General features: G+C 42.8%; 6 protein-coding genes and 2 non-coding genes across 8 annotated transcripts; 3 read left to right on the forward strand and 5 right to left on the reverse strand.

Annotated features, from left to right (window-relative positions):
• Window positions 1-5745: 5745 nt before the first annotated feature.
• LOC133237027 (histone H4) lies at window positions 5746-6144 on the reverse strand. The gene has a single exon (XM_061399370.1). It carries the CDS (start codon window positions 6103-6105, stop codon window positions 5794-5796), a length of 312 nt encoding a protein of 103 aa, XP_061255354.1. The 5' UTR covers window positions 6106-6144; the 3' UTR covers window positions 5746-5793.
• On the reverse strand, window positions 6043-9413 carry LOC133237016 (histone H2B type 1-C/E/F/G/I). The gene has a single exon (XM_061399357.1). It carries the CDS (start codon window positions 9336-9338, stop codon window positions 8958-8960), a length of 381 nt encoding a protein of 126 aa, XP_061255341.1. The 5' UTR covers window positions 9339-9413; the 3' UTR covers window positions 6043-8957.
• LOC133236991 (histone H3.1) lies at window positions 9229-12673 on the reverse strand. The gene has a single exon (XM_061399330.1). The coding sequence runs from the start codon at window positions 12671-12673 to the stop codon at window positions 12263-12265; it is 411 nt and encodes a 136-aa protein (XP_061255314.1). The 3' UTR covers window positions 9229-12262.
• LOC133237006 (histone H2A type 1-J) lies at window positions 9644-10086 on the forward strand. The gene has a single exon (XM_061399346.1). The coding sequence runs from the start codon at window positions 9644-9646 to the stop codon at window positions 10028-10030; it is 387 nt and encodes a 128-aa protein (XP_061255330.1). The 3' UTR covers window positions 10031-10086.
• Window positions 12674-15406: 2733 nt separating the features above from the next.
• LOC133236997 (histone H2A type 1) lies at window positions 15407-15917 on the reverse strand. The gene has a single exon (XM_061399336.1). It carries the CDS (start codon window positions 15866-15868, stop codon window positions 15476-15478), a length of 393 nt encoding a protein of 130 aa, XP_061255320.1. The 5' UTR covers window positions 15869-15917; the 3' UTR covers window positions 15407-15475.
• A 212-nt stretch (window positions 15918-16129) lies between these two features.
• Window positions 16130-16609, forward strand: LOC133237017 (histone H2B type 1-C/E/F/G/I). The gene has a single exon (XM_061399358.1). It carries the CDS (start codon window positions 16174-16176, stop codon window positions 16552-16554), a length of 381 nt encoding a protein of 126 aa, XP_061255342.1. The 5' UTR covers window positions 16130-16173; the 3' UTR covers window positions 16555-16609.
• Window positions 16610-19888: 3279 nt separating this feature from the next.
• On the reverse strand, window positions 19889-19961 carry TRNAM-CAU (transfer RNA methionine (anticodon CAU)). The gene has a single exon. It is a non-coding gene; the product is annotated as a tRNA-Met (tRNA).
• Window positions 19962-22846: 2885 nt separating this feature from the next.
• Window positions 22847-22918, forward strand: TRNAQ-UUG (transfer RNA glutamine (anticodon UUG)). The gene has a single exon. It is a non-coding gene; the product is annotated as a tRNA-Gln (tRNA).

A 22918-nucleotide genomic window follows, 5' to 3' on the forward strand; every position in this document is an offset into this window, starting at 1 on the left:
TTCCCACATTTTCTGAGGATCTATTAGTATTCTGTGGCTTTCCATTGACGTCTTGAATAATTCCGATAGAAGTCTCTCGGTTCTTAAAAACAAACAAAAAAACCCACAGGAAAAAAAATCCTTAAATATTCAGTACATAATTTATATGTAGTGTTTGAGTATTTGTCTTTAGAAATCTATTGTTATATTTATAGCCTGATTTCTTTTTGATATTACCTTCTCTAAACCTAGACCACCAAATTTTGAATAATGAAGCCATTAAGGTATTATCTATTTAACACTTAACGTTTGTTCTCTCGTTTACATTTGTAATTAGGCTTATATAATTGTGACAATTGTTCTGTTGTATATATTGTGCAATATTTGAAAAAAGAGGACAAATCAAAAACAGAAACTATACATCCCTAAATTAACCAAGTAAAAGGTTATCGATGTAAATGTTTAACAGTTATACTTTTTAAGTTGGGTGGACCATACTTGCATGCATATAAAGGACATATTGCCAACAGATTTTGTTCCTAAGTATAAATACCTTCTCATTGGGAGGCAACAGTAGCAAATACTTACAGTATATATCAAAGGGGAAATGTCAATATCCTCACTATTTATAATACCATAACTATATTGGGGATTCTATCCCACTCCATACTGATAATATTAATTACTATTATACATTGACCTGACTGATGATTGCTGTTTTTCTTTATAGTTGTCTCTAAGGCCCCTGCTACAAAATATTGGGCTTCCCTTGTGACTCAGCAGGGAAAGAATCTGCCTGCAATGTGGGAGACCTGGGTTCAATCACTGGGTTGGGAAGATACCCTGGGGAAGGGAAAGGCTACCCACTTCAGTATCCTGGCCTGGAGAATTCCATGGACTATAGTCTGTGGAGTCGCAAAGAGTTGGACACAACCGAGTGACTTTCACAAAATATAGATCTGAAATTGAGGTTTTCAGAAGAAGCATCAAAAGAACTTTAACAAATAACTGTACCTGATACTGTCAAGCTCTACTACAGGATTTCTTTAAGATTTTCCAAGCCATATCAGAAGCAGGGGGCTTAATCCAAAATCAACAAAGCAAGAATTAATCACACTGGACTGAATGAACTGATTTGATTATGGCTAAAAGTCCTTTACTAAAACCTTCTTAAAAAAAAAAAAAAAAAACACCAAACATTTTTATACTTTTGCTACCTTTTTCTAACTGATTCCTCAAGTTTTAGAAAAATATTTAAGTAACTGAACTTTTGATAAACTGTCAGGAATACTAACAATGCTTTTGAAAATATAAAATACACATTGCTAGGCCGTGTTTACAAAACAATACAGAAGAGTGATTGGATTTTGTTAAAACTCCTTTTTCATAGGAATGTGATTATTAACACAGGCTTAAAACTAAGCGTGAAAGTGTTAATCGCTCAGTCTGTCTGACTCTTTGTGACCCCATAGACAGTATCCTGCCAGGCTCGTTGGTCCATGGGATTTTCCAGGCAAGAATACTGGAGTGAGTAGCCATTCCCTTCTCCAGGGGATCTTCCTGACCCAGGAATTCAACCCGAATCTCTGCGTCTCCTCCGTAAACAAGAAGGCCTTCATCCCTTTTCACAAACTGTGTCATATGAACAGACCAACTTGTTGGTTCAGTGGTTAAGAATCCACCTGTGCTCTAGAAATCCAAGAGCAACAACTACTGAGCCCATGTGCAGCAACTACTGAAGACCACGAGCCCTAGAACCCGTGCTCCACAACAAGAGTAGGCCCAGCTCTCTACAAGTGGAGAAAGTAGCCTGCATGCAGTAACAAAGACTCAGCACAGCCAGTAATAAATAAAAATAAATATTTTTTTAAAAAGCAGACCAAGTTGAACAAAAGATACAAATTTAAATGTTCTATTATATACTTATCTAAGAGTCTGGTCATGTTTGATCAAATTCTTGATCTTGGCTTCCCAAACATTTTGAAATATGTACTTCTTATACTATTTGCAGAGTTGTAATTCTGCTGCAGAGAAGCAAGTGAAACTCAAAAGATGCATTAAGTATTTTACATGATTCAGCTGTCGTACATCTCCTTGAACCCTTATTTTAAGCCTTAACTTACCCCATGTCTTTCTCCTTGTCTCAAACGGTATGTTTAAATTTATTTGTAAAAAATCAGGCATCTCTAGCATTTGAATTTGATTTGAGTCTTTTTATGCCCTGGGAGAACTTGCCTCACAGTTTTGTTGGAGGCTCCCAGGGCATCAAGTTAATTTCCCATAGGTTGGTGGGGGATCAAATATGGAAACAGGGAAAACACTAAGGATATTAAAACAAGTAACCTAGGAGAGAGAAGATAGTCCTCCCACCAAGGTGGGAGCATGGTGGTACTGAGAACTGATGTTTCCATATGTATTTTGAAGGCAAAACCAGGAAGATTTCTAGAAGAATTGAATGGGGAAGAATGAAGTCATTATCAATTAAATTAGGGAGTGATTTAATTAAAGATTAGGAGGAGGGAATACCAAAGATTCTAGTTTGGGCATGTTAATTTTAGGATGTCAAACATCCATGTGAAGAAAGCAATTAGGGGATAGGGGGAATTTCCTGGCAGTCCGGTAGTTACAATTCAGCACTTTCACTGCTGAGGCCCTGGTCAGGGAACAAAGATAGCACAAGTCACTTGGCCAAAACAAAAAAAAGAGAGAGAGAGAAAAGAAAGAAAGTAATTGAGGTTACGTCTGTCTGGAGTTTAGGAGAGAAGCCTGAGTTGGCAATATAAAGTTGGGAGTCATTGATATACAGATGGTATTTAAAGTCTGAGCTTGGTCAGATCTTCAAGGGGTTCAGTATAGAGCAAGAAGCAGTACAAACTTAGGCCTGTATCCCTCAACATTAAGGGTCTGTGGAGAAGAGATGAACTAACAAAAGATACAGAGCCTCTGATAAAATAGAACCAAATGAAAAAAGCATATCAAAGAGAAATTATAGGATCAATTATGTCAGTGTTTCCAATAGATTAAGTAAAATGAAGACTATTGGCCATTGGATGTATCAATAGGAAAATGATTTTGATGATTTTATACTAGTTTACTTTCTGTCTTTTCCCTAGTAGAAAAAAAGTGGGGACTTTTCCCCCTGGTGATATCACCAGTGCCAAGTACAATGTCTGAAATCTAGCAGTTATTCAATAATTAATAAATAAATGAATTAGTTAACTAACATTCCTGCTGCTATCGACGGAGAGCTCTTCTTACTGACTGCCCTACAGTGTACTCACTAGGGTAGAGTCCTGAGCAAGCAATGGAACTGTGTTAAGCAATACATGCTAATTCTCAAAGCATTTAGTCACAATATATTTTTCCTATTTAAAGTTTTAAAGACTATGGTTTCTTTTTAAGGGTAGTTTTCCTAGTATAGCTAAGAAAGGAAAGCCAGGCTGTTTACCTAGGTTTCTGATGCCTCGATTCTATAACCACTGAACCTAGCAGATGTTTATAGCAAGATCTTTCTATGCAACAAACTTTAATTCATTGACCACAAATAAAATAAACCCTTGCATTTGAACTCAATCCTCTCTTGGGAGAAAGGTAAGAACTTGAATTCCTGGACAAGACCTCTCATTGCAACAAAGAAAGATTGATGCTTTGTCTCTTAATTTGGGTCTGAACCTTGGGGCTGAGAGTTCCACAGCCTTTGATTGTATTCTCTTAAAGTTGAAATTGATGAAAAAATGATATTAAAAACCAAAATTTGCTCTTAGATTTGAAAAGGCCTGTGGAACCAGGAGAAATGAGAGGTGATAATGAGTTGTATTTGAGAAGACACAATCCCACAGATTCTGATAACTGGTCTAGGGAAACATCAGTTATTAATATTTAAACAAACAACTTTCTCATAGTAATTCTTATGTGCCTCCACATAAGAGAGAGATCTCATGCCCACATCATGCCTGGGTTCCTTTTTGGCAGTTAAATTCTATGCCATTCAAAAAAATGAAATGAGGTTGATAGAAAGGGAGAACATGGAGTAAGAGAAAGACAAAAATTACAGCAAACCTATCAGTTATGCTGTGATCATCCTCAGAAAGCTCAGGAAGGCTCCTCCTCCTCCCCTTTATTTACCACCCAGATTGTGAATACAAATGAACAGAATGATATTGGAGAAATAAAGTGATCCTTATCACTCAATTGTATAAATGGAGAAGCCAAAGCCCAGAAAAATATATAACTTAACTCATTATCACAAGGGAATGGTGGTATAGGTTTAATCCCGAGTCATCTGCTCCTAATGATTATGCTTACTTTTCACCATCTTGCACCCCTTTAGTTGGTATCAATAGTAAAATCACAGTAAGTCAGAAAGAGAAAAACAAATATCGAGTATTAACTCACATATATGGAATCTAGAAAGATGGTACTGATGGACCTATTTGCAGGACAGCAAAACAGACGCAGACCTAGAGAACAGATTTGTGGACACAGTGAGGGAAGGAGAGGGTGGGATGAATTGATTAGCGTTGAAACATATACATTACCATATATAAAATAGAAAACCAGTGGGAATTTGCTGTATGATGCAGGGAGCTCAACTGTGACAACCTAGAAAGGGGTGGGGCGGGGGTGGGGGGTGGTGGTGGTGGTGGGCTGAGTTCAAGAGAGAGGGCAACATATGTATACCTATGGCTGATTCATGTTGATGTATGGCAGAAACCAATGCCATATTGTAAAGCAATTATTCTCCAATTAAAACCAAATAAAAAAGAGTAAAGTCATAAAAGAAGACATTTGCATCTCTCAAAATATCTTTTACATCCTGAATAGATTGTTTTTTATATCCAAAATATATGTGGGTCTGCTTAGTGATGCCAAATCAGACTTTTCACAAGATGAAAATAAGTACATTTTTCATGAACATGTTTACATTAGTGACCCCAAAAATTAAGAAAAAATGTCTAAATAAAACATTTGCACTGCATGTGGGCCAGAAATTTTATGCTTTTGCTTTATCTGCATCCATTACTGTAACTGTCCCTTCTCAATTCTTACCACCAGTGGTATTCATTTCACCAAATACAGAACACCTAATGAGGACCAATTATGAACCTCGCCTTTAAAAAACCACCAAAGTAATTTAAAAATATTTTTAAACTCTTAACTCACTTGATTTTATGAGTATACTAATTTTAAGCCTTCTCCCAGACTTCCCTTGTAGTCCAGTGGTTAAGAATCCGCCTGTCAATGCAGGGAGCATAGGTTTGATCCCTGGTCCTTAAAGATTTCGCATGGCACGGGGCAACCAAGCCCATGTGCCACAACTACTAAGCCTGTGCTCTAGAGCCCGCGAGCCACAACTATTGAGCCAAGACGCTGCAACTACGTACAAGAGCCGGTGCCAGACTCGACTGTACCTTACTTACTAGTGTACGTTATATTAATCGAAATCTTCAAAGTACCCTACTCTTAATAGGACGGCTTAACTACAAGAATTTCGTTTTTTAAAAAAAGTTACTTGCCATCAAAAACTTTTATCTTGACTAGCTACATCCGTTAACTAGTCATGCAACTTTAGGCCCTAACCAACCTAGCACAAATAGATGCTAATATAAAAGCTTGACGGGGCACAGGACCCCGCTGTACAAGTGTGGGACTAGGCGCGCACGCGCCTTGGAGCAGAAACAAGACGGCCTTTTAGACCAAAGTATTAAGTGTATCTTTGGCACTTAATGAAACGAGAATTACAGCTCCTTACAAGGAAAATTGGGAAGCCCTGAAAAGGGCCTTTTGTTACGTGAATGGAAGCGAAATGAACACTCAGCCGCCGAAGCCGTAGAGGGTGCGGCCCTGTCGCTTGAGCGCATAGACCACGTCCATGGCGGTGACAGTCTTGCGCTTGGCGTGCTCGGTGTAGGTGACCGCGTCGCGGATCACGTTCTCCAGGAACACCTTCAGCACCCCGCGGGTCTCCTCGTAGATGAGCCCGGAGATACGCTTCACACCACCACGACGAGCCAGGCGCCGAATAGCAGGCTTGGTAATGCCCTGGATGTTATCACGAAGGACTTTGCGGTGGCGCTTAGCGCCTCCTTTGCCCAGACCCTTTCCGCCTTTGCCGCGACCAGACATGACGAAGACCTGAAGACCCGATAAAGCATAACTTCCAAGCCTCGCGATGCACCTTTATACATCTGTTAGCGGACCGAACTGAGAACCTGAAGAAAGGAGGAGGCGGGAAATCACGCCGTTAGTGGGGGAGGGGAATTGGGCCAAAAGGGAAAAAAAAAAGAGGCCTTCTCTGTTCCTTTGGACTGTGGTAACTCTTTTGTTACCTTAAGATTTAGAATTGCTTTTGAATGCTAGGGAAAACACGAATGTTGTGGAAAATACAGAAAAGGGGAAGTAATAACTTTGTTATCGCACCACACATAGATCTCCCCTAGTAGCCAATTTGGTATTTTGGTGAACAGATAAAAGCGCAGACTCCAGGAAAATGTATGCTATTCTGTATAGGGCCTTCTAAAACCTCTTTATACTGGTATATTTAAATCAACTCCCCTTGAGTTTTTAATAACAAGTTATTAATGTCTGCTTATTACTGCTTATGAATTTTCCATAGCACAGTTTAAAACAGTTCTCTACCAATTCCTTAATCAGCAATATTTTTTAATATAATTTTTTTGCTGCTCTTGAAATACCACCTTTAACATACTTAGAACTATTACTAAAATTCTGTTCTATGTATTACAGTTCCCAAATAATCTATTTGTTACATTCAGAATTAATTTGGGGATAGATTATATTTTGTCTTTGATTAACTGTCCACCTAGCAAGATTTATGGATTTATTTCCCACTAAGAGTATCATCTTTAATGTAATTTCTGTAATATACTGAGAAAATTTGTCCTTCCTAGTGTGTTTCCATTAGAATGTTTTCAACATTGCAAAATGTTACAAGAAAAAAGAAAAGAAAACGCCTTTGGGCTTTTCAGAGGCACCAGGCTTTCCTGCCAACAGAGAGAAGGTGCATTGTTTCAAAGAGAACTGAAAAGGTGAAGGAAATATAAAGTTTTCCAATTCTGCACTCTTAAACTGGCACAAGAGAAAGGACTCAGGATTATTTTTCAAACTGCTCTTTAGCCATCTACTACCTTTAACAATGCTTATCATTTTACAGTATTTTTATGGAAGGTGGTGGAGCAGAGTGGGGTAAATTGCAAAGAGAGGGATCTAGAAGAGAACCTAGAAAACTGTTAAAAACTATGCTGTCGCATGACAAGTCAAGTCCTGTTAATACTCTATCTTAAAATTACTGTACATCCCAACTATAAAAGGTTGAGATTTTAATAACGCATGAGGTTCTGGGCCAGCTGCAGCTTGGAGAACAAGCACTCAGACACACTGGTGGTGAAGTAGGCCTCCTTGTCATCTAATATCTAAAACTACTAGATCCACCTCTTCAATTTCAAACGCAGTAAGTAGCTAAGTAGTGAAAAGTTGCAACCAAGAGAGCCGTGAGCTACACCGGGATTCATGACCTCCAGAGGAGAGGATTTCGATCGGGGGTCAGAGACGAGGCTTGATCACTTGAAGCTTACGTGAAATAAAACTTTATTAACGTATACAGGGACAAAAGAAGCTTCTGACATCAGAAGGGGGCATTAGAAAGGGACAGAATGACCCCCTTGCTAGCTCTTAGCAAGCAGTTATATATCTATTAAAGAATCATCTCAAAACAGAGTTGCATCAGGCCCCTCTTCCAATAGGCATTTTGAGATAGCACTGACATAAAGTGAATCATCCCCTGCCATAAAACAATTGACATGAAATTTAAAGAAAGGCAGCTTTCCAGCAAATACATTGTTTCAATACCATAGCTTAAGAGAAAATTTCCTTGAGTAAGACAATGGTTTGTTGAGCAATGGTCTATTCAAGGTTTGAGTCTTAGGCTGAACCGACTTGAAGACAGGCAGATTCCAAGGCAAATACATCTTTCATTAACACAGCTTAAGAAAAAGATTTCCATTAAAAAAAAAACCCATTGGTTAGCTCAAGGTTTGAGAAAAGTTTAAGTTCAGGTAGAACCAGGTGTCATCATGACAACACAAAATTTACAAGAAACCTTTTAATTTTGTATAGCGGGGGGACAAAAAAAAGTCTGCCACTTGGCGTCTATTTCCTCTGCTTAGGGACCCCTAGCCTTGTTACCCTCTGTGTAGCTTATTGGTTATACTGCAAGGAACCAATTCTATGTTAGAACTGTCTCTTTGATTTGCTTCTCCTTTTTATAATCGTATAATGAGCTTTGTCAGAGGATCCTGGCCCTCAGCCTGTTAAATTGCCTTTGTTCACGTCACAGAGAGATAATTTAAACCGCCCAACTGTGAATGGCTACAAGAAATACATGCCTGCCCTGAAGCTGACCATTCCCGGAGTTGGCCCTTTTTACTTCCTTATTGCCTCTCCCTCTTCTGCTTTTTGACTTTAGTTCTAAAGAACTTGAAGTCCAGATACCGACAAGATGGTCATTAAGACATCAGTCTGCCACCATGTCGGTTTGGCGGCTTTCTGTATAGTATCCCTTAACCTAAATATTTTTCGAGACTCATTAGCCTAGAGTACGACGAGCAGGGAGTTTGGAGCCAGCAATGAACAAGACAGATGCCAGATAGCTTAATTGGAAGACCTTAACTCTTAAGATCACAGAAAAGCCCAGAAATGATTGTAATGCCCTGGCTACTTACACTGCAACAAGTTATCTTCAAATACTTCTGCGAACAAAATTAGAAAGCGAAACTTAAGCCTTTTATTAAGAAAAAAACCACAATACTGCAAAAAACAAAATAACCTCTCAAACAGAAAACTCTCTAACATCACAAACTAAACACTTCAAAACAGTTATCAGTGGACAGGCTCTTTTATAGAAAATGTTGAGTGGCTCTGAAAAGAGCCTTTGGGTTCCACGAGGCCTGTAAAGACGTTTACTTGGAGCTGGTGTATTTGGTGACGGCCTTGGTGCCCTCGGACACGGCGTGCTTGGCCAGCTCCCCGGGCAGCAGCAGGCGCACGGCCGTCTGGATCTCCCTGGATGTGATGGTCGAACGCTTGTTGTAATGCGCCAGGCGCGACGCCTCGCCAGCGATGCGCTCGAAGATATCGTTGACGAAGGAGTTCATGATGCCCATGGCCTTGGACGAGATGCCGGTGTCCGGGTGGACCTGCTTCAGCACCTTGTACACGTACACGGAGTAGCTCTCCTTGCGGCTGCGCTTGCGCTTCTTGCCGTCCTTCTTCTGCGCCTTGGTCACCGCCTTCTTAGAACCCTTCTTCGGGGCAGGAGCGGACTTCGCTGGCTCAGGCATGGTGAAGTACTGCGGTCACAGAACCACTGAAGAAGAGGAAGCCGAAAGGCACCTTTTTAAGGACAAGGGTTTATGCAAATGAAGTGCAGTAGAGATTTCTGGTGATTGGTGCGTCTTCTGTGTGACATCACAGCTCAGCTTCGCCCAATCAAGGTAGGCATCCTGCATAGTCGCATTTCCATTGGTCTAAACAAAAGTAAACGGTAGCCAATCGTACCGCTTTCTTTTCGCGCCCAGCGAGGGTTATAAACTTTCCGTTTCTGGGTTCGCCTCTCATTCTCCACGGTGACCGTTGATCTTGAATCATGTCTGGACGTGGCAAACAAGGCGGCAAGGCTCGCGCCAAGGCCAAGACTCGCTCTTCGCGGGCAGGACTCCAGTTCCCCGTGGGTCGAGTGCACCGCCTTCTCCGCAAGGGCAACTACGCCGAGCGGGTCGGGGCCGGGGCCCCGGTGTACCTGGCGGCGGTGCTGGAGTACCTGACGGCCGAGATCCTGGAGCTGGCGGGCAACGCGGCCCGGGACAACAAGAAGACGCGCATCATCCCGCGTCACCTGCAGCTGGCCATCCGCAACGACGAGGAGCTCAACAAGCTGCTGGGCAAAGTCACCATCGCCCAGGGTGGTGTCCTGCCCAACATCCAGGCGGTGCTGCTGCCCAAGAAGACTGAGAGCCACCACAAGACTAAGTAAAGAACCAAGATTGGAAACAACCAAATAAACGGCTCTTTTCAGAGCCACTTCCATGATCAGGGAAAAGAGTAGCACAATTTATGGTACCTGAAACTTAAATACTCTTTGTTACAGTATTGAGACTTGCAACTTAATGCTCTGGTTGTGTAGGGTATGTTCTAGTCTATATTTCAGAGTTAGTATTTAGGGGCAGTTGTGAACAAGAGAACATTTGTGTTAGACTAAGTTTCAAACTTATTGATAAGTTTTGGTTACCTATAACCAGAGGTCCCCATGAGGAAATTAAGCATGTGGTGTGAATTTTCATTTCCTAAGTCGCATGTTGGAGAAAGCCCATCAATGGTTTTCTGTGAAAGATACGCAGAAGCCATTGGGGTGACTGTAGGAAGATAGACTTGCAAAAGTATTCATATCGTTACCCGGACTGGAAAAATTAAGAACAAACCGGACAATACAAACTGGGTTGTAACAAAAGTACAAGATTTTGGTAGTCAGGCCTGGCAAGGTCCTCTAATTCCAGAATGAGACACGTTTGGAACATGTATGCCATTTAGCATTTTGGCCTTTTCAAGGATTGCAGACACAAAGACTTCCTATTATTAAATGTTAAAGCACTTGTTTTCAACAAATGCCACACACCTAGGTACCATACGTTGATACATTAATGAGACACTGCCTGTTCTAAAGGAAATCTAATGAGAAACGAAATAAAGTACAACGTAGCAAGAGGAGTACGCACAGAATGCAAAAGGAGCATAGAGGAGACTGAGAAGTAACACTTGGTCTGAGGATTAAAGCAAATTGGGAAATAGAGGAAAGCATAGGGATTTCAGCAGAAAATTAGTCACCAGACTCGTGGCTTGTATGTGCAGGCAAATGACCAAAAGTTCGCTATTGGAAAATAAAGCAGAGGGGCCACAAGAGAAGAGTCAGAGGGATGGATCTCTAGGACGTTCCTTTGGTTCTAAATCCTCCATATATCTTGTATGTCAGTCGTGTCCGACTCTGCCACCCTATGAACTGTAGGCCGACTTCCAAATCTTTATGTCCATCCCAGACTTAATTCAAGTTCAGACATATATATTCATCTACTTTATGATATTCCTTTTTTTTTTTTTTTAACTTTCTTATACACTTATAGTGGAGAAGGCAATGGCACCCCACTCCAGTACTCTTGCCTGGAAAATTCCATGGATGGAGGAGCCTGGTAGGCTGCAGTCCATGGGGTCGCTAAGAGTCGGACACGACTGAGCGACTTCACTTTCACTTTCATGTATTGGAGAAGGAAATGGCAACCCACTCCAGTGTTCTTGCCTGGAGAATCCCAGGGACGGGGGAGCCTGGTGGGCTGCCGTCTGTGGGTCGCACAGACTCGGACACCACTGGAGCGACTTAGCAGCAGCATACTCAGATCTCTGGGAAATTAAAAATGTATATCCCAGACTTATCATCATCCTTACTCCCCCAGTGATTCTTACAGGCATCACCATCTACCCATTAACATGAACGAAAATAGTCTGGTGTCTGAGTATTTTTATCAGCCATTACGGGCTAGAGTCCATGGGGTTGCAAAGTCGGCAACGACTGAATACACACGTACGCACACACTATGGGATGATTGAACTTTAAATTCCGGAAAAGTTTAGGTGGAAGGAAAACAAATGGAGTTTCGAGACCTGGAATATTTGTGTCCACACGTAACTAGAAATATCCACATAACTAGGGCTACTAACTTCCCCTGAAAGGAATCTTCAAATGAAAACTGATAAATTAAGAATAACTGCGTATATTGAAGCGAGGGTGCCCTACCCAGCCAGCAGAAAGGCCATCTGTCCTGGGCCCCTCTTGACTTGGTATCTGTTCCCGAACCCAGAAGGCTTGGCTTACACACTCAAAAATTTACACTGATTAAAAGCTGGCCTTACACGTGCCCGGGGCTGGGGGAAGGAGGGAGCATTAATACTTTGGACCAAACATCTCCCTTTCCATATAAAGGCTGATTCCGGGGGAGACTTTCAATACTTCCCTCTTAAGGTGCATAATGTTGGCATCACCCCAAATTCCACGTGGTAATCATAGGTCCTACGTTTCACAACGCCACTCAGAAACACTAGTGCAACACTGTCTGCCACAAGGGATACCAGGAGTAAACAGCAAGGTAACAGTCCTTTTTCATTGTCTATGTGGGCGGCTCTGAAAAGAGCCTTTGGGGTTGAGGAAAAACGGCCAGGCTCACGCCCTCTCCCCGCGGATGCGGCGAGCAAGCTGGATGTCCTTGGGCATGATGGTGACGCGCTTGGCGTGGATGGCGCAGAGATTGGTGTCCTCGAAGAGGCCCACCAGGTAGGCCTCGCACGCCTCCTGCAGCGCCATCACCGCCGAGCTCTGAAAGCGCAGGTCGGTCTTGAAGTCCTGAGCGATCTCGCGCACCAGCCGCTGGAACGGCAGCTTGCGAATCAGTAGCTCAGTGGACTTCTGGTAACGGCGGATCTCGCGCAGAGCTACCGTGCCGGGCCGATAGCGGTGCGGCTTCTTCACGCCGCCGGTGGCCGGCGCGCTCTTACGAGCCGCCTTGGTGGCGAGCTGCTTGCGCGGCGCCTTGCCACCGGTGGACTTCCGAGCAGTCTGCTTGGTACGAGCCATAGTGTCAGCAGGTTTAAAGAACTCCGCCTAGACACATATTTATAGAGCGAGTCAGAAGCTGATTGGACAAAAGGCGACCAGGACTGTCCAATCGGTAATCGGACTGACTCAAGTCAGTTCAGCTCCTACACAGTCGTGTCCGACTCTGCGACCCCATGGACTGCAGCACGCCAGGCTTCCCTATCCAGCACCAACTCCCGGAACTTGCTCAAACTTATGTCCATCGAGTTGGTGATGCCGACGCGAACTTTTCGATTGTTGCCCAAAGCCCCTGACCTCAATTTTTTTCTCAATTTTTCCTGTACAATTGTTTGCTATATAATAGCATTTTTCAGAAGAAGTAAATACACACTACATGAGAAACATAGACTACAATCCATGGGGTCGCAAAGAGTCAGACACGACTGAGCGACTTCACTTTCACTTTTCACTTTCATGCATTGGAAAAGGATATGGCAACCCACTCCAGTATTCTTGCCTGGAGAATCCCAGGAACGGGAGCCTGGTGGGCGGCCGTCTATGGGGTCACACAGAGTCCGACACAACTGATGTGACTTAGCAGGAGCAGCTGCAGCAACTATATTAGAATAAAATAAAAAACAGGAGACATTCTTTTAGATAGTATTTCAACCCAGTATATCTAAAATTTTCATTTCAACATGTAATCAATTGTTAGATATTTCACATTCTTTTTAAATTTTGCACTAACCATTCAAAATACAGTGTACACATATAACATGTCCACCACTTCCTTTTTCAGGTTAGCCACATGTCTATTGCCCAGGGCCACTGGTTTTTACCATATTGACAATGAATGCAGCTCTATACCATCACCCCTCATCTTTCCTCTAAACACAAATTTTAAGAACTGTAAAATTTTTTTTCAGGAAAAACAATTTGATTTGCATGTGAGGAATTCAAGTTATTACTTCATAAAGAAACGCATCCTTGCATGAACTTCTTTTCGAACAATTCCCTTGCAACATAATTGATTTTTCTGTTTTAGGAATGTAATTCCTTTGTTTTTAAAGAATCTAAATCCCCTCCAATAATGTATATTTACCACACATCCCATGAGTTTGCATCTATAATAGTTCCTTGCATGCATGTGCGATACTCAGTCACTAAGTTGTGTCTGACTCTTTGCGACCCCAGGCACTGTAGTCTGCTCAGCACCTCTGTCCATGGAATTCTCCACGCATGCTGGAGCAGATTTCCATTTCCTTCTCCAGGGGATCTTCCCCAGCCGGGGATCGAACCCTCCGTCTCCTGCATTAGCAGGCGGATTCTTCCTCACTGAGCCACCTGGGAAGCCACTGGCAGAAACTTGGGATAAGCTCCTTGCCTGACATCTGAATTTTTCTGATCATCTCCCTCCCCTCAGAGCCTAGAAGTTACCTGCCAAGATTTTTTTCTTCTTGAAAGTAAGTGGAAAATTATCTAATTCCATTAGTACATCAAGATCTTTAACACAATTGAAAGACCAAGAAGGTGGTATTTTAACAGTAGAATTTAGCATTTTCATCCTGAAACGTATGGCCATTACCTCATATCGACACCTCAATTTGTGTGGATGGGTCCAAGGGAGATAGGAAAATACTTGAGAACACAATAATAAACAAATGGTTATAATTAACAGGTACCTCAGCTAATTTTTCCGATAAAAGACCTGAAGATTTAAAATGTCCGTATTCAACGATGTAAAACAACGTACACTGACGTGAAATTAGCGATGCCGAAAGCTCAGCTTCTCTGTACATCAGTTTAGAACTGAATCTCGGAGACAGTTTTGGGTGAAGTAGAAAAGTTTTGTTCCTTTGCCAGGCAAAAGGAGACAAAACGGCCTCTTGTCTCAAAGTGAAGTGAAGTCTCTCGATCGTGTCCGACTCTTTGCGACCCCATGGACTGTAGCCTACCAGGCTCCTCCATCCATGGGATTTTCCAGGCAAGAATACTGGAATGGGTTGCCATTTCCTTCTCCAGATCTTCCGGATCCAGGGGTTGAACCTGGGTCTCCCGCATTGTAGGCAGACGCTTTACCGTCTGAGCCACCAGGTAAACTTGTCTCAAAAAACCGTCCCAACCTGGGAAGATTTGAAAAAGAGTTTTATACTTCTCAAGGGCGTGGTTGCTGACAAGGTTAGGGTGTATGCAGGATTATCAGTTGGTCAGGTCTCCTAATCTTGATGAGTTTCTCTGATCTCTTCAATCTTGCCTCATGTGGTTTCTAGTCTGCTCCTGAGAGTAGCAACTGTTCAAATCTGCTATTTGGAACTCAGGGAAGGTCAAGGCTAGTCTTGCCTACAAGAAACGGGGAGAAAGGGCCCCCATGTTTGGGAGTCCCACAAGGCCCCACTGTTTCAGTAGGTCTTTTTCAGAAAACTAACGCCTCCAATAATTGCCTTCGGCCTAAGGCACAGGTTTGATTTGATCCCTGGACACACGTTAATCTTTAATTACTAAAACCCGGAAAACCAAAGGGCCTTAAAACTGCCACAGAAAGGAATAGACCTTTCATAACGTTTGTGCTTCCCAACTCATAATTGGCACAGGGTGGCAATATTTAGTGAGTAAATAAATCCTCGTATCTGTTCATGGGTAAATTTATAGACTACATGACACACTTTAAAAGGGACTGTCTTCTAAGCTTCAAGGTTGGCATAATACATGCTTACTTTAAACTATCATCTAGTATGTAAGCTTTAGTACTTAGTGCTCAGTTCTTCCAAGGGCTTTTAAGTGGCTCTGAAAAGAGCCTTTGGTTTGATTGAGACCTAAACTGGTGCGAAGTAATCCAGACTTCTATTTGCCTTTCGCCTTATGGTGGCTCTCAGTCTTCTTGGGCAGCAGCACCGCCTGGATGTTGGGCAGGACACCACCCTGGGCGATGGTGACTTTGCCCAGCAGCTTGTTGAGCTCCTCGTCGTTGCGGATGGCCAGCTGCAGGTGACGCGGGATGATGCGCGTCTTCTTGTTGTCCCGGGCCGCGTTGCCCGCCAGCTCCAGGATCTCGGCCGTCAGGTACTCCAGCACCGCCGCCAGGTACACCGGGGCCCCGGCCCCGACCCGCTCGGCGTAGTTGCCCTTGCGGAGAAGGCGGTGCACTCGACCCACGGGGAACTGGAGTCCTGCCCGCGAAGAGCGAGTCTTGGCCTTGGCGCGAGCCTTGCCGCCTTGTTTGCCACGTCCAGACATGATTCAAGATCAACGGTCACCGTGGAGAATGAGAGGCGAACCCAGAAACGGAAAGTTTATAACCCTCGCTGGGCGCGAAAAGAAAGCGGTACGATTGGCTACCGTTTACTTTTGTTTAGACCAATGGAAATGCGACTATGCAGGATGCCTACCTTGATTGGGCGAAGCTGAGCTGTGATGTCACACAGAAGACGCACCAATCACCAGAAATCTCTACTGCACTTCATTTGCATAAACCCTTGTCCTTAAAAAGGTGCCTTTCGGCTTCCTCTTCTTCAGTGGTTCTGTGACCGCAGTACTTCACCATGCCTGAGCCAGCGAAGTCCGCTCCTGCCCCGAAGAAGGGTTCTAAGAAGGCGGTGACCAAGGCGCAGAAGAAGGACGGCAAGAAGCGCAAGCGCAGCCGCAAGGAGAGCTACTCCGTGTACGTGTACAAGGTGCTGAAGCAGGTCCACCCGGACACCGGCATCTCGTCCAAGGCCATGGGCATCATGAACTCCTTCGTCAACGATATCTTCGAGCGCATCGCTGGCGAGGCGTCGCGCCTGGCGCATTACAACAAGCGTTCGACCATCACATCCAGGGAGATCCAGACGGCCGTGCGCCTGCTGCTGCCCGGGGAGCTGGCCAAGCACGCCGTGTCCGAGGGCACCAAGGCCGTCACCAAATACACCAGCTCCAAGTAAACGTCTTTACAGGCCTCGTGGAACCCAAAGGCTCTTTTCAGAGCCACTCAACATTTTCTATAAAAGAGCCGGTGCGCCTTTCCCGTCAGTTCAGTGGGAGTGGGGTACTATCCCTTGAGTGGCGTTTTTAAAAGCGTAGTTTGTTATGAAAACCAGGTTCATCTGATGCCTCCCCTTATGTTTATACTGGATAGCCACAATACCTAAAAATCTCGAGGGCAACAGTTCAGACGCTGGAGAACTCCAGGAAACCACGAAACATTTACTGATTTCCTAACACATTTTTTAATAGTAGCTTCTCAGGAAGCCCCAGATTCAAATACTTGCAGTTTCTTACGTTCTATTAATGTTTCTGGGAGCTTGGGAGCACTGAATGGGGGCCATTTTTGCATACACGGGAACTCCAGATCTTTGTCATACTGCAGGTCAGAATGCAGGATCTAAGGAACATATCTTACAGCTACACAACGTGATCTGAATTGCTTTCTAACTCCTTAAAATGTACATACCCCTGGAGACGAACTTTTACAAGTGAGAATGGAAATACAAGTTGGAATCAGCCACTGAAGCCAGAGGGTGCTAGAGAGTAACGTCCACAGCGGTGACCCTCTTGCCCTTAGCATGTTGGGTATAGGTTTTGGGGTCATGTTCACTTTTTTAAATAAGATTTCAGCACCCCGCGGGTCTCTCTGTAGCCGAGATCAAAGATGCCTTGACCACCCCTGCGGGCCAGGCGCCGGGTGGCGGGCATGGTGATGCCCTGAATGTTGGCACACAGGAACTTACTGTGGCTTACCGTAATTTATAGTCCCTCCCCGCCTTGCCACTGTCTTAACATGTTGAGAGTACAGATAAATCGAAGTTCTAAAGACAAAAGTGGGGTGGGGGTGGCGGAGATGTAGTTTCAAAGGGAAGGGGGAAGCCAGGTGTTTAGCTGAATTTTTCGGACCAAATTGAAAACAGAGAAATTCGGCGGGACAGATTAGCAGTTCTCGTTTCTCCCGCTTCCTTGTTTCAAACAAAGGCGGAGGAGGAGATACCAGCCGAGGCTGCTCCTGAAGTAGCAGAGTTCTCTTGGATAAGGTGAGGCTGACAGTATGGTACCCGTGGAAGGAAGAAAGGATCCTGTGGATTGAGATGTATTGGGCACGAAAAGGAGACTGACCAGTGAACGTGGATCTCCAGTTGCTACTTGCCTAACTGCAGATGTAGACACAAGATGTAGTGAAGCTCTCAGCCTGAATTGGATTAGGAACGGAAGGACTAACTTCTGGCCCCAGCTCCACCACTTGCTCTGTGGCCATGGAGAAATTTAACCACTCTGAGTATTCCACTCTGTGGAAGGCACTGTTCGCAAACACACCATGTGCAATGTGGCATATTACAGTGTGCTAACAATGTATGCTAGATTGTGAGGACAGTTCTACGGAGTAGGTAGTGTCATCATCTCCATCATCTCAAGGCAAAACACAAGTAATTTACCAAAGGTCCCCACAAAATTTTAGGTGAATGGGATTTAGGCAGCCAAGTTTAAAGTCCATGCTCTTAGCAGTAGGATCCACTGCCTGTCTTAGGTCATAATCGCCACGTCTGAAAGCAAAGTGACAGTAAAGCTCTGAAACAGGACTTTGTTTTTATCAGTCACTCCTACAGCATGACTTCATGTATTCAAAGTTATTGGGCATTAGCCATGTTTTGAGTACTGTGCTATATTCTTAGACCAACTAGGCCACTTCTTGACTGTGTCTTGCCATAGGCTATGTAAGGTATGGATCACCAGACCTTTCCTCTGTAAAATGGAAATAACTCAAAAATTGCGATGATAAATTTAGAGGGAGTTTAGTAGCTCTTGGTCACTCAATGTTCTTTTGTCCTTTTCTCTCCGGTATTTTTGCATATGTATCAGAATGACATGAGATAATAAATAAGAAGACTTTAATTAATAAAGCATTTTTTTCTACTGGAAAGCCGGTAAATCAGTGGGACTCTAGCTAATTTTCTATTATTAACACCCCCCCCGCCCCCGCACACACACACCCTGTTGCTTTACAGTATTAACAAACTTTCAATAATGCTTTTTTCTTTTACCGCGCTTTCCATGTTCTAAAAGAAATCTCTATAAAACTGCTCAAAGTGATCAGTAAAAGTTAACTATTTCTATTCTGTCTTCTAATAATCTTCAATGAATAATAGCAAACAATTTTAAACATTTAAATGGGATTTAATGCCAAAGGGATTTTAAGTGTTCTTGCTGCCACCAAAACCCAACTGTATTTCCTAAACCATCCTTTCATCCAGTTAACTAGTAAATATTATTCAGCATCTACTATTCACTACAGGATAGTCACTGTATGCTGGGATAGGAATGGAAAATTCCGAATAAGGCTGTTCTTGAACTTAATTCTCAGTCACTGCTGGTGGCCTTGAAAACTGGGAGAACTTTCATACAGGAAAAGTGGGCGGTATCCAGCGTATTTAAAAACACACATATACTCCCAACAACCTCATTTCTAGGAATTTAACATTTTTGAAAATGTGAAAAATGATATGTTACAGAGTTTTCCAAGCAGCCCAGTTTGTAGAACCAAAGACTAGAAATAATCTGAATGGTGAACAATAAAATAGAACATTACAATATATCATTCTACCTGCAGGTAAAAACAAATCTGAAGGCTCTTTTGCATAATATTAGTAGCAATATTTACTGCTTAGACATTGCGAGATAATGTCCTAAAACTTTCCTTGTGTGCTTTGCCGTGACCGACTCTGCGACCCTTTGAACTGTAGCCCACCAAATTCCTCTGTCCATGGGACTTTTCAGGCAAGAATACTGTAACAGGTTGCCATTTCCTTCTTCAGGGGATCTTCCCACCCAGGGATCAAACCCACCGTCTCCTGTGTCTCCTGCATTGCAGGCGGATTCTTTACCTGCTGAGCCATAGAGGAAATCCCAAAATGTCCTTGTATACATTAAATCACTTATTCTTTATAACAATATTTTGAGTTAAATTAGTTTATACTTGTTTTATAGATTATAAAATACAGGTCCAGAGATGATGAGAAACTTACCTGTAAATGTACAGCTAGTAACAGTCGTGCCCCACTCTTAGCGACCCCGTAAACTGTGGTCCAGCAGGCTCCCTGTACGTGAAAATTTCCAGGCAAGAATACTGGAGTGAGTTGCCATTTCCTTCTCCAGGAGATCTTCCAAACTCAAAGAGTGAGCCTCGAGTCTTCCGAGAAGTCTTAAAAAAGAGTTGCCATTTCCTTCTCCAGGAGATCTTCCAAACTCAAAGAGTGAGCCTCGAGTCTTCCGAGAAGTCTTAAAAAGAGCTGCCCCCTCTGAGGTTCGAACTCAGGACCTTCAGATTATGAGACTGACGCGCTGCCTACTGCGCTAAGGAGGCAGATACCTGTACTTATTTCTATTCCAAAGTAGTCTAGCTTCAGAATCCGTATTTGTAACCACTATGTGGTTTCCTCAAGTATTGATAGGTGATGATCTCCATGATTTACTGTCAAGGGCCAAAAGCAACATACAGGATAATGTGCAGTAGATTTTTGTATACATGGGTTTGTATAATCTAAAATATCTCCAGAAGACTACTACACAAATTGCTACTATTGGTTATTTTTGCAGAAAGGATGCTGGATAGCCTAGGAGCAGGGATGGATAGAAAATCTTTTTTGATTGTGATGTTTTTACGCACTTTGAATTTTTAGTCATATGTGCACATTGTCCATAAACAAACAAATGAAATAATAAGATAATAAATGCTTCAGTAGAGATGTATGTGGAAAACCCAAGGAGCAAAAAATAAATAATAGTTACCAGCAGAGGGGAGTGGTGTACAAAAAGCATTCTGGGCAGATGAAGTAAGAACACAGATGTCACATTCAAGGCACTGGGAATGTTGGTGGGATTAACGTCTACAGGAGTGGGCAAAAGGGAGCAGTGCAAAGGGTTGAGCAAGCAGTCTGAATGTTACACAAAGGGCTTCATTCTGTATCATGAGCACACTTGGCAAAACAATGATAGGACTTCAGTATAAAACCTCTAGGTATGAACCGTGAAGAGTTTATCAAATAAGATTCTGAAATAGTCATGATTCTAGATGCCAGCTTAACATTGTATGGTCATTTAAATGAAGCAGACTCTCACATTATTTGTTAAATTATCTATCAGTCATAGATGTTTCTTTGTTTTTCTGAGCATGATGGAGACAGAGAAAGTACCACTAATCCATTAGGGAACTAGTAGTCCTTTTCTTAACCAGTTAAAAAGAGATGACAAACACAACATTCTTACCTTTGCAACCAGGGAATCAGAATTGCAAACTGCATTGATCTGTATTTAAGTACGCTGCAATAAAGGTCTAATTTTTGGTCATGGACCTGTCTTACAAATCAAGTGACACTCCCACATTTTTATTAGCTGAGAACAGACAGTAGTTTCAAATACTGGCACAGAATTTCATATTGGACAGGAGAAAGGGAATCTGACAACACATTAGGTCACTTTTTACAGCCAGATAATTAATAAATTAATGAAATTCTTAATATATCAGCTCCTTAGTGGGTGATGTGGATAAAAATAAAGAAAGGAAAGAGGACGTTGAGAAAGGTAATTTTAAGGAAGGCACTTGGACAAGGCCTCACAGAGGAGTCATTGGCATAAAGTGGTGAGTCACTACCTGGGGGAATCTGTTCCAGGCAAAAGGAACAAGTACCCAAATCAGGCTCCTACTTAGTGTGTTTTGGGAACTGCCAAAGGCTGCTGTGGCTGGAGCAGAGGGAGCCATGGGATGAGAAGTTTCAACTTCTCATCTTTTTATCTTTGTTCAACTTAATTTCTGCATGGAGCCTCAACAACCTGCAAGTTTTCTAGACAGCTGCTGAAAAAAATGCCCTGCAAAGCAAGAGAAGATCACTCCATCTCTGTTAAGATCTACATCCAGAAAAACAAACAATAAAATTGTTATAAAACCATTCCTGAAGAGGTGGGTTCTACCAAAGGAGTCTTATTCTCAGCCATACCCCAGCGCCAAGCCCAGAGCCTAGAATGTACACTGAGTCAATGACATGCCAACCAATGTCTCTTTACAGCTTAATATAATGAAAGGACATAGCACTTAGATGGTTATTTAAAGAGGGGAGTTTTCTTATCTTTAATCATCCCACTCTCACAAGACCCCACACAAGCCTGCCAATTTTGTGAAAAAACATTAATTTTGAAAATATATGACAAACAAATTGGCCCATAGAAAGACACTGATGTTCACATTACTTATGGTGGCAAAATATTGGGAACACTCTCATTGAGCAAAACTAAGATTAGGTCAAGAAAATTCCTGTTTCTAGACCTGTTCAGGTTACTGTTCCTGCATGCTAAACAGCCCAAACTTGATGGCACAAAGCATTTTATTAATCTTCATGGAGTCTGTGGTCAGGAATTAGGTCAGAGCACAGCTGCAATGGCTATCAGCTCTAAAATGTCTGGGGCTTTAGGCAGAAGATCATTGACTTGTCATTTACAGGACAACTGCTGAGGGCTAGAATTATCTAAAAGCATCTTCACTCATTTGTCTGGCAATTGACACTGGCTGTGGGCTAGGACTAACATTCAGAGCACTTTTCTTTTTTTGGCCACTGACCTGGAGGATCTTTTTCCCTGACCAGGGAGCCAATCTGGTTGCACATGGATGGAAGTGCAGAGTCCCACTGGATGACCAGGGAATTCCCAGCCTGAGCACTTTTATGTAATCTGGCTCCCTAACTGTGTGGTGGCTTCAGAATGGTCAGACATCTCATACATTCCAAAGAGGAGTGCCCCAGAACACCTAACCAGAAGTTGTGACATCCTATCTCAGAATAAAAGTCATAATCCTAACAAGGTCCCACACAGCACTGCCAGTTGTATATGAGAAGATGATTAAGTGAGAGGGTACAAAGGTGGAAGCAGGGACTTCACCCTTAGAAAAGATCCTTGAAAATCCAGATGAAAATGTTTTACAAAAGTCATGCTGTTCTACGGATAATTCTTGGTATAGGAATGTCCTGAGTATCACTGGACTTCCAGCATCTGGCCCTGACCTGAAAACCAGTTGTGCCACTAAGCCATGTGAGACAACCAAAACACCCACACATTTTCAAAATTACCCCTCCAGAAGGTACAATTTTGTTGGAGGGTTGGGGGTGGGGGTCACGTTGTTTAAATTTTGGTAATTGGCATCTAGTGCATCAAAGATGAATATTTGCCACAAGAGATACTTTTTCAAAAGCCTCCCTTGTGGGCCCCATGGTGTAATGGTTAGCACTCTGGACTTTGAATCCAGCGATCCGAGTTCAAATCTCGGTGGGACCT

This window comes from Bos javanicus, chromosome 23 (assembly GCF_032452875.1).
Source record: "Bos javanicus breed banteng chromosome 23, ARS-OSU_banteng_1.0, whole genome shotgun sequence".
NCBI lineage: Eukaryota > Metazoa > Chordata > Mammalia > Artiodactyla > Bovidae > Bos > Bos javanicus.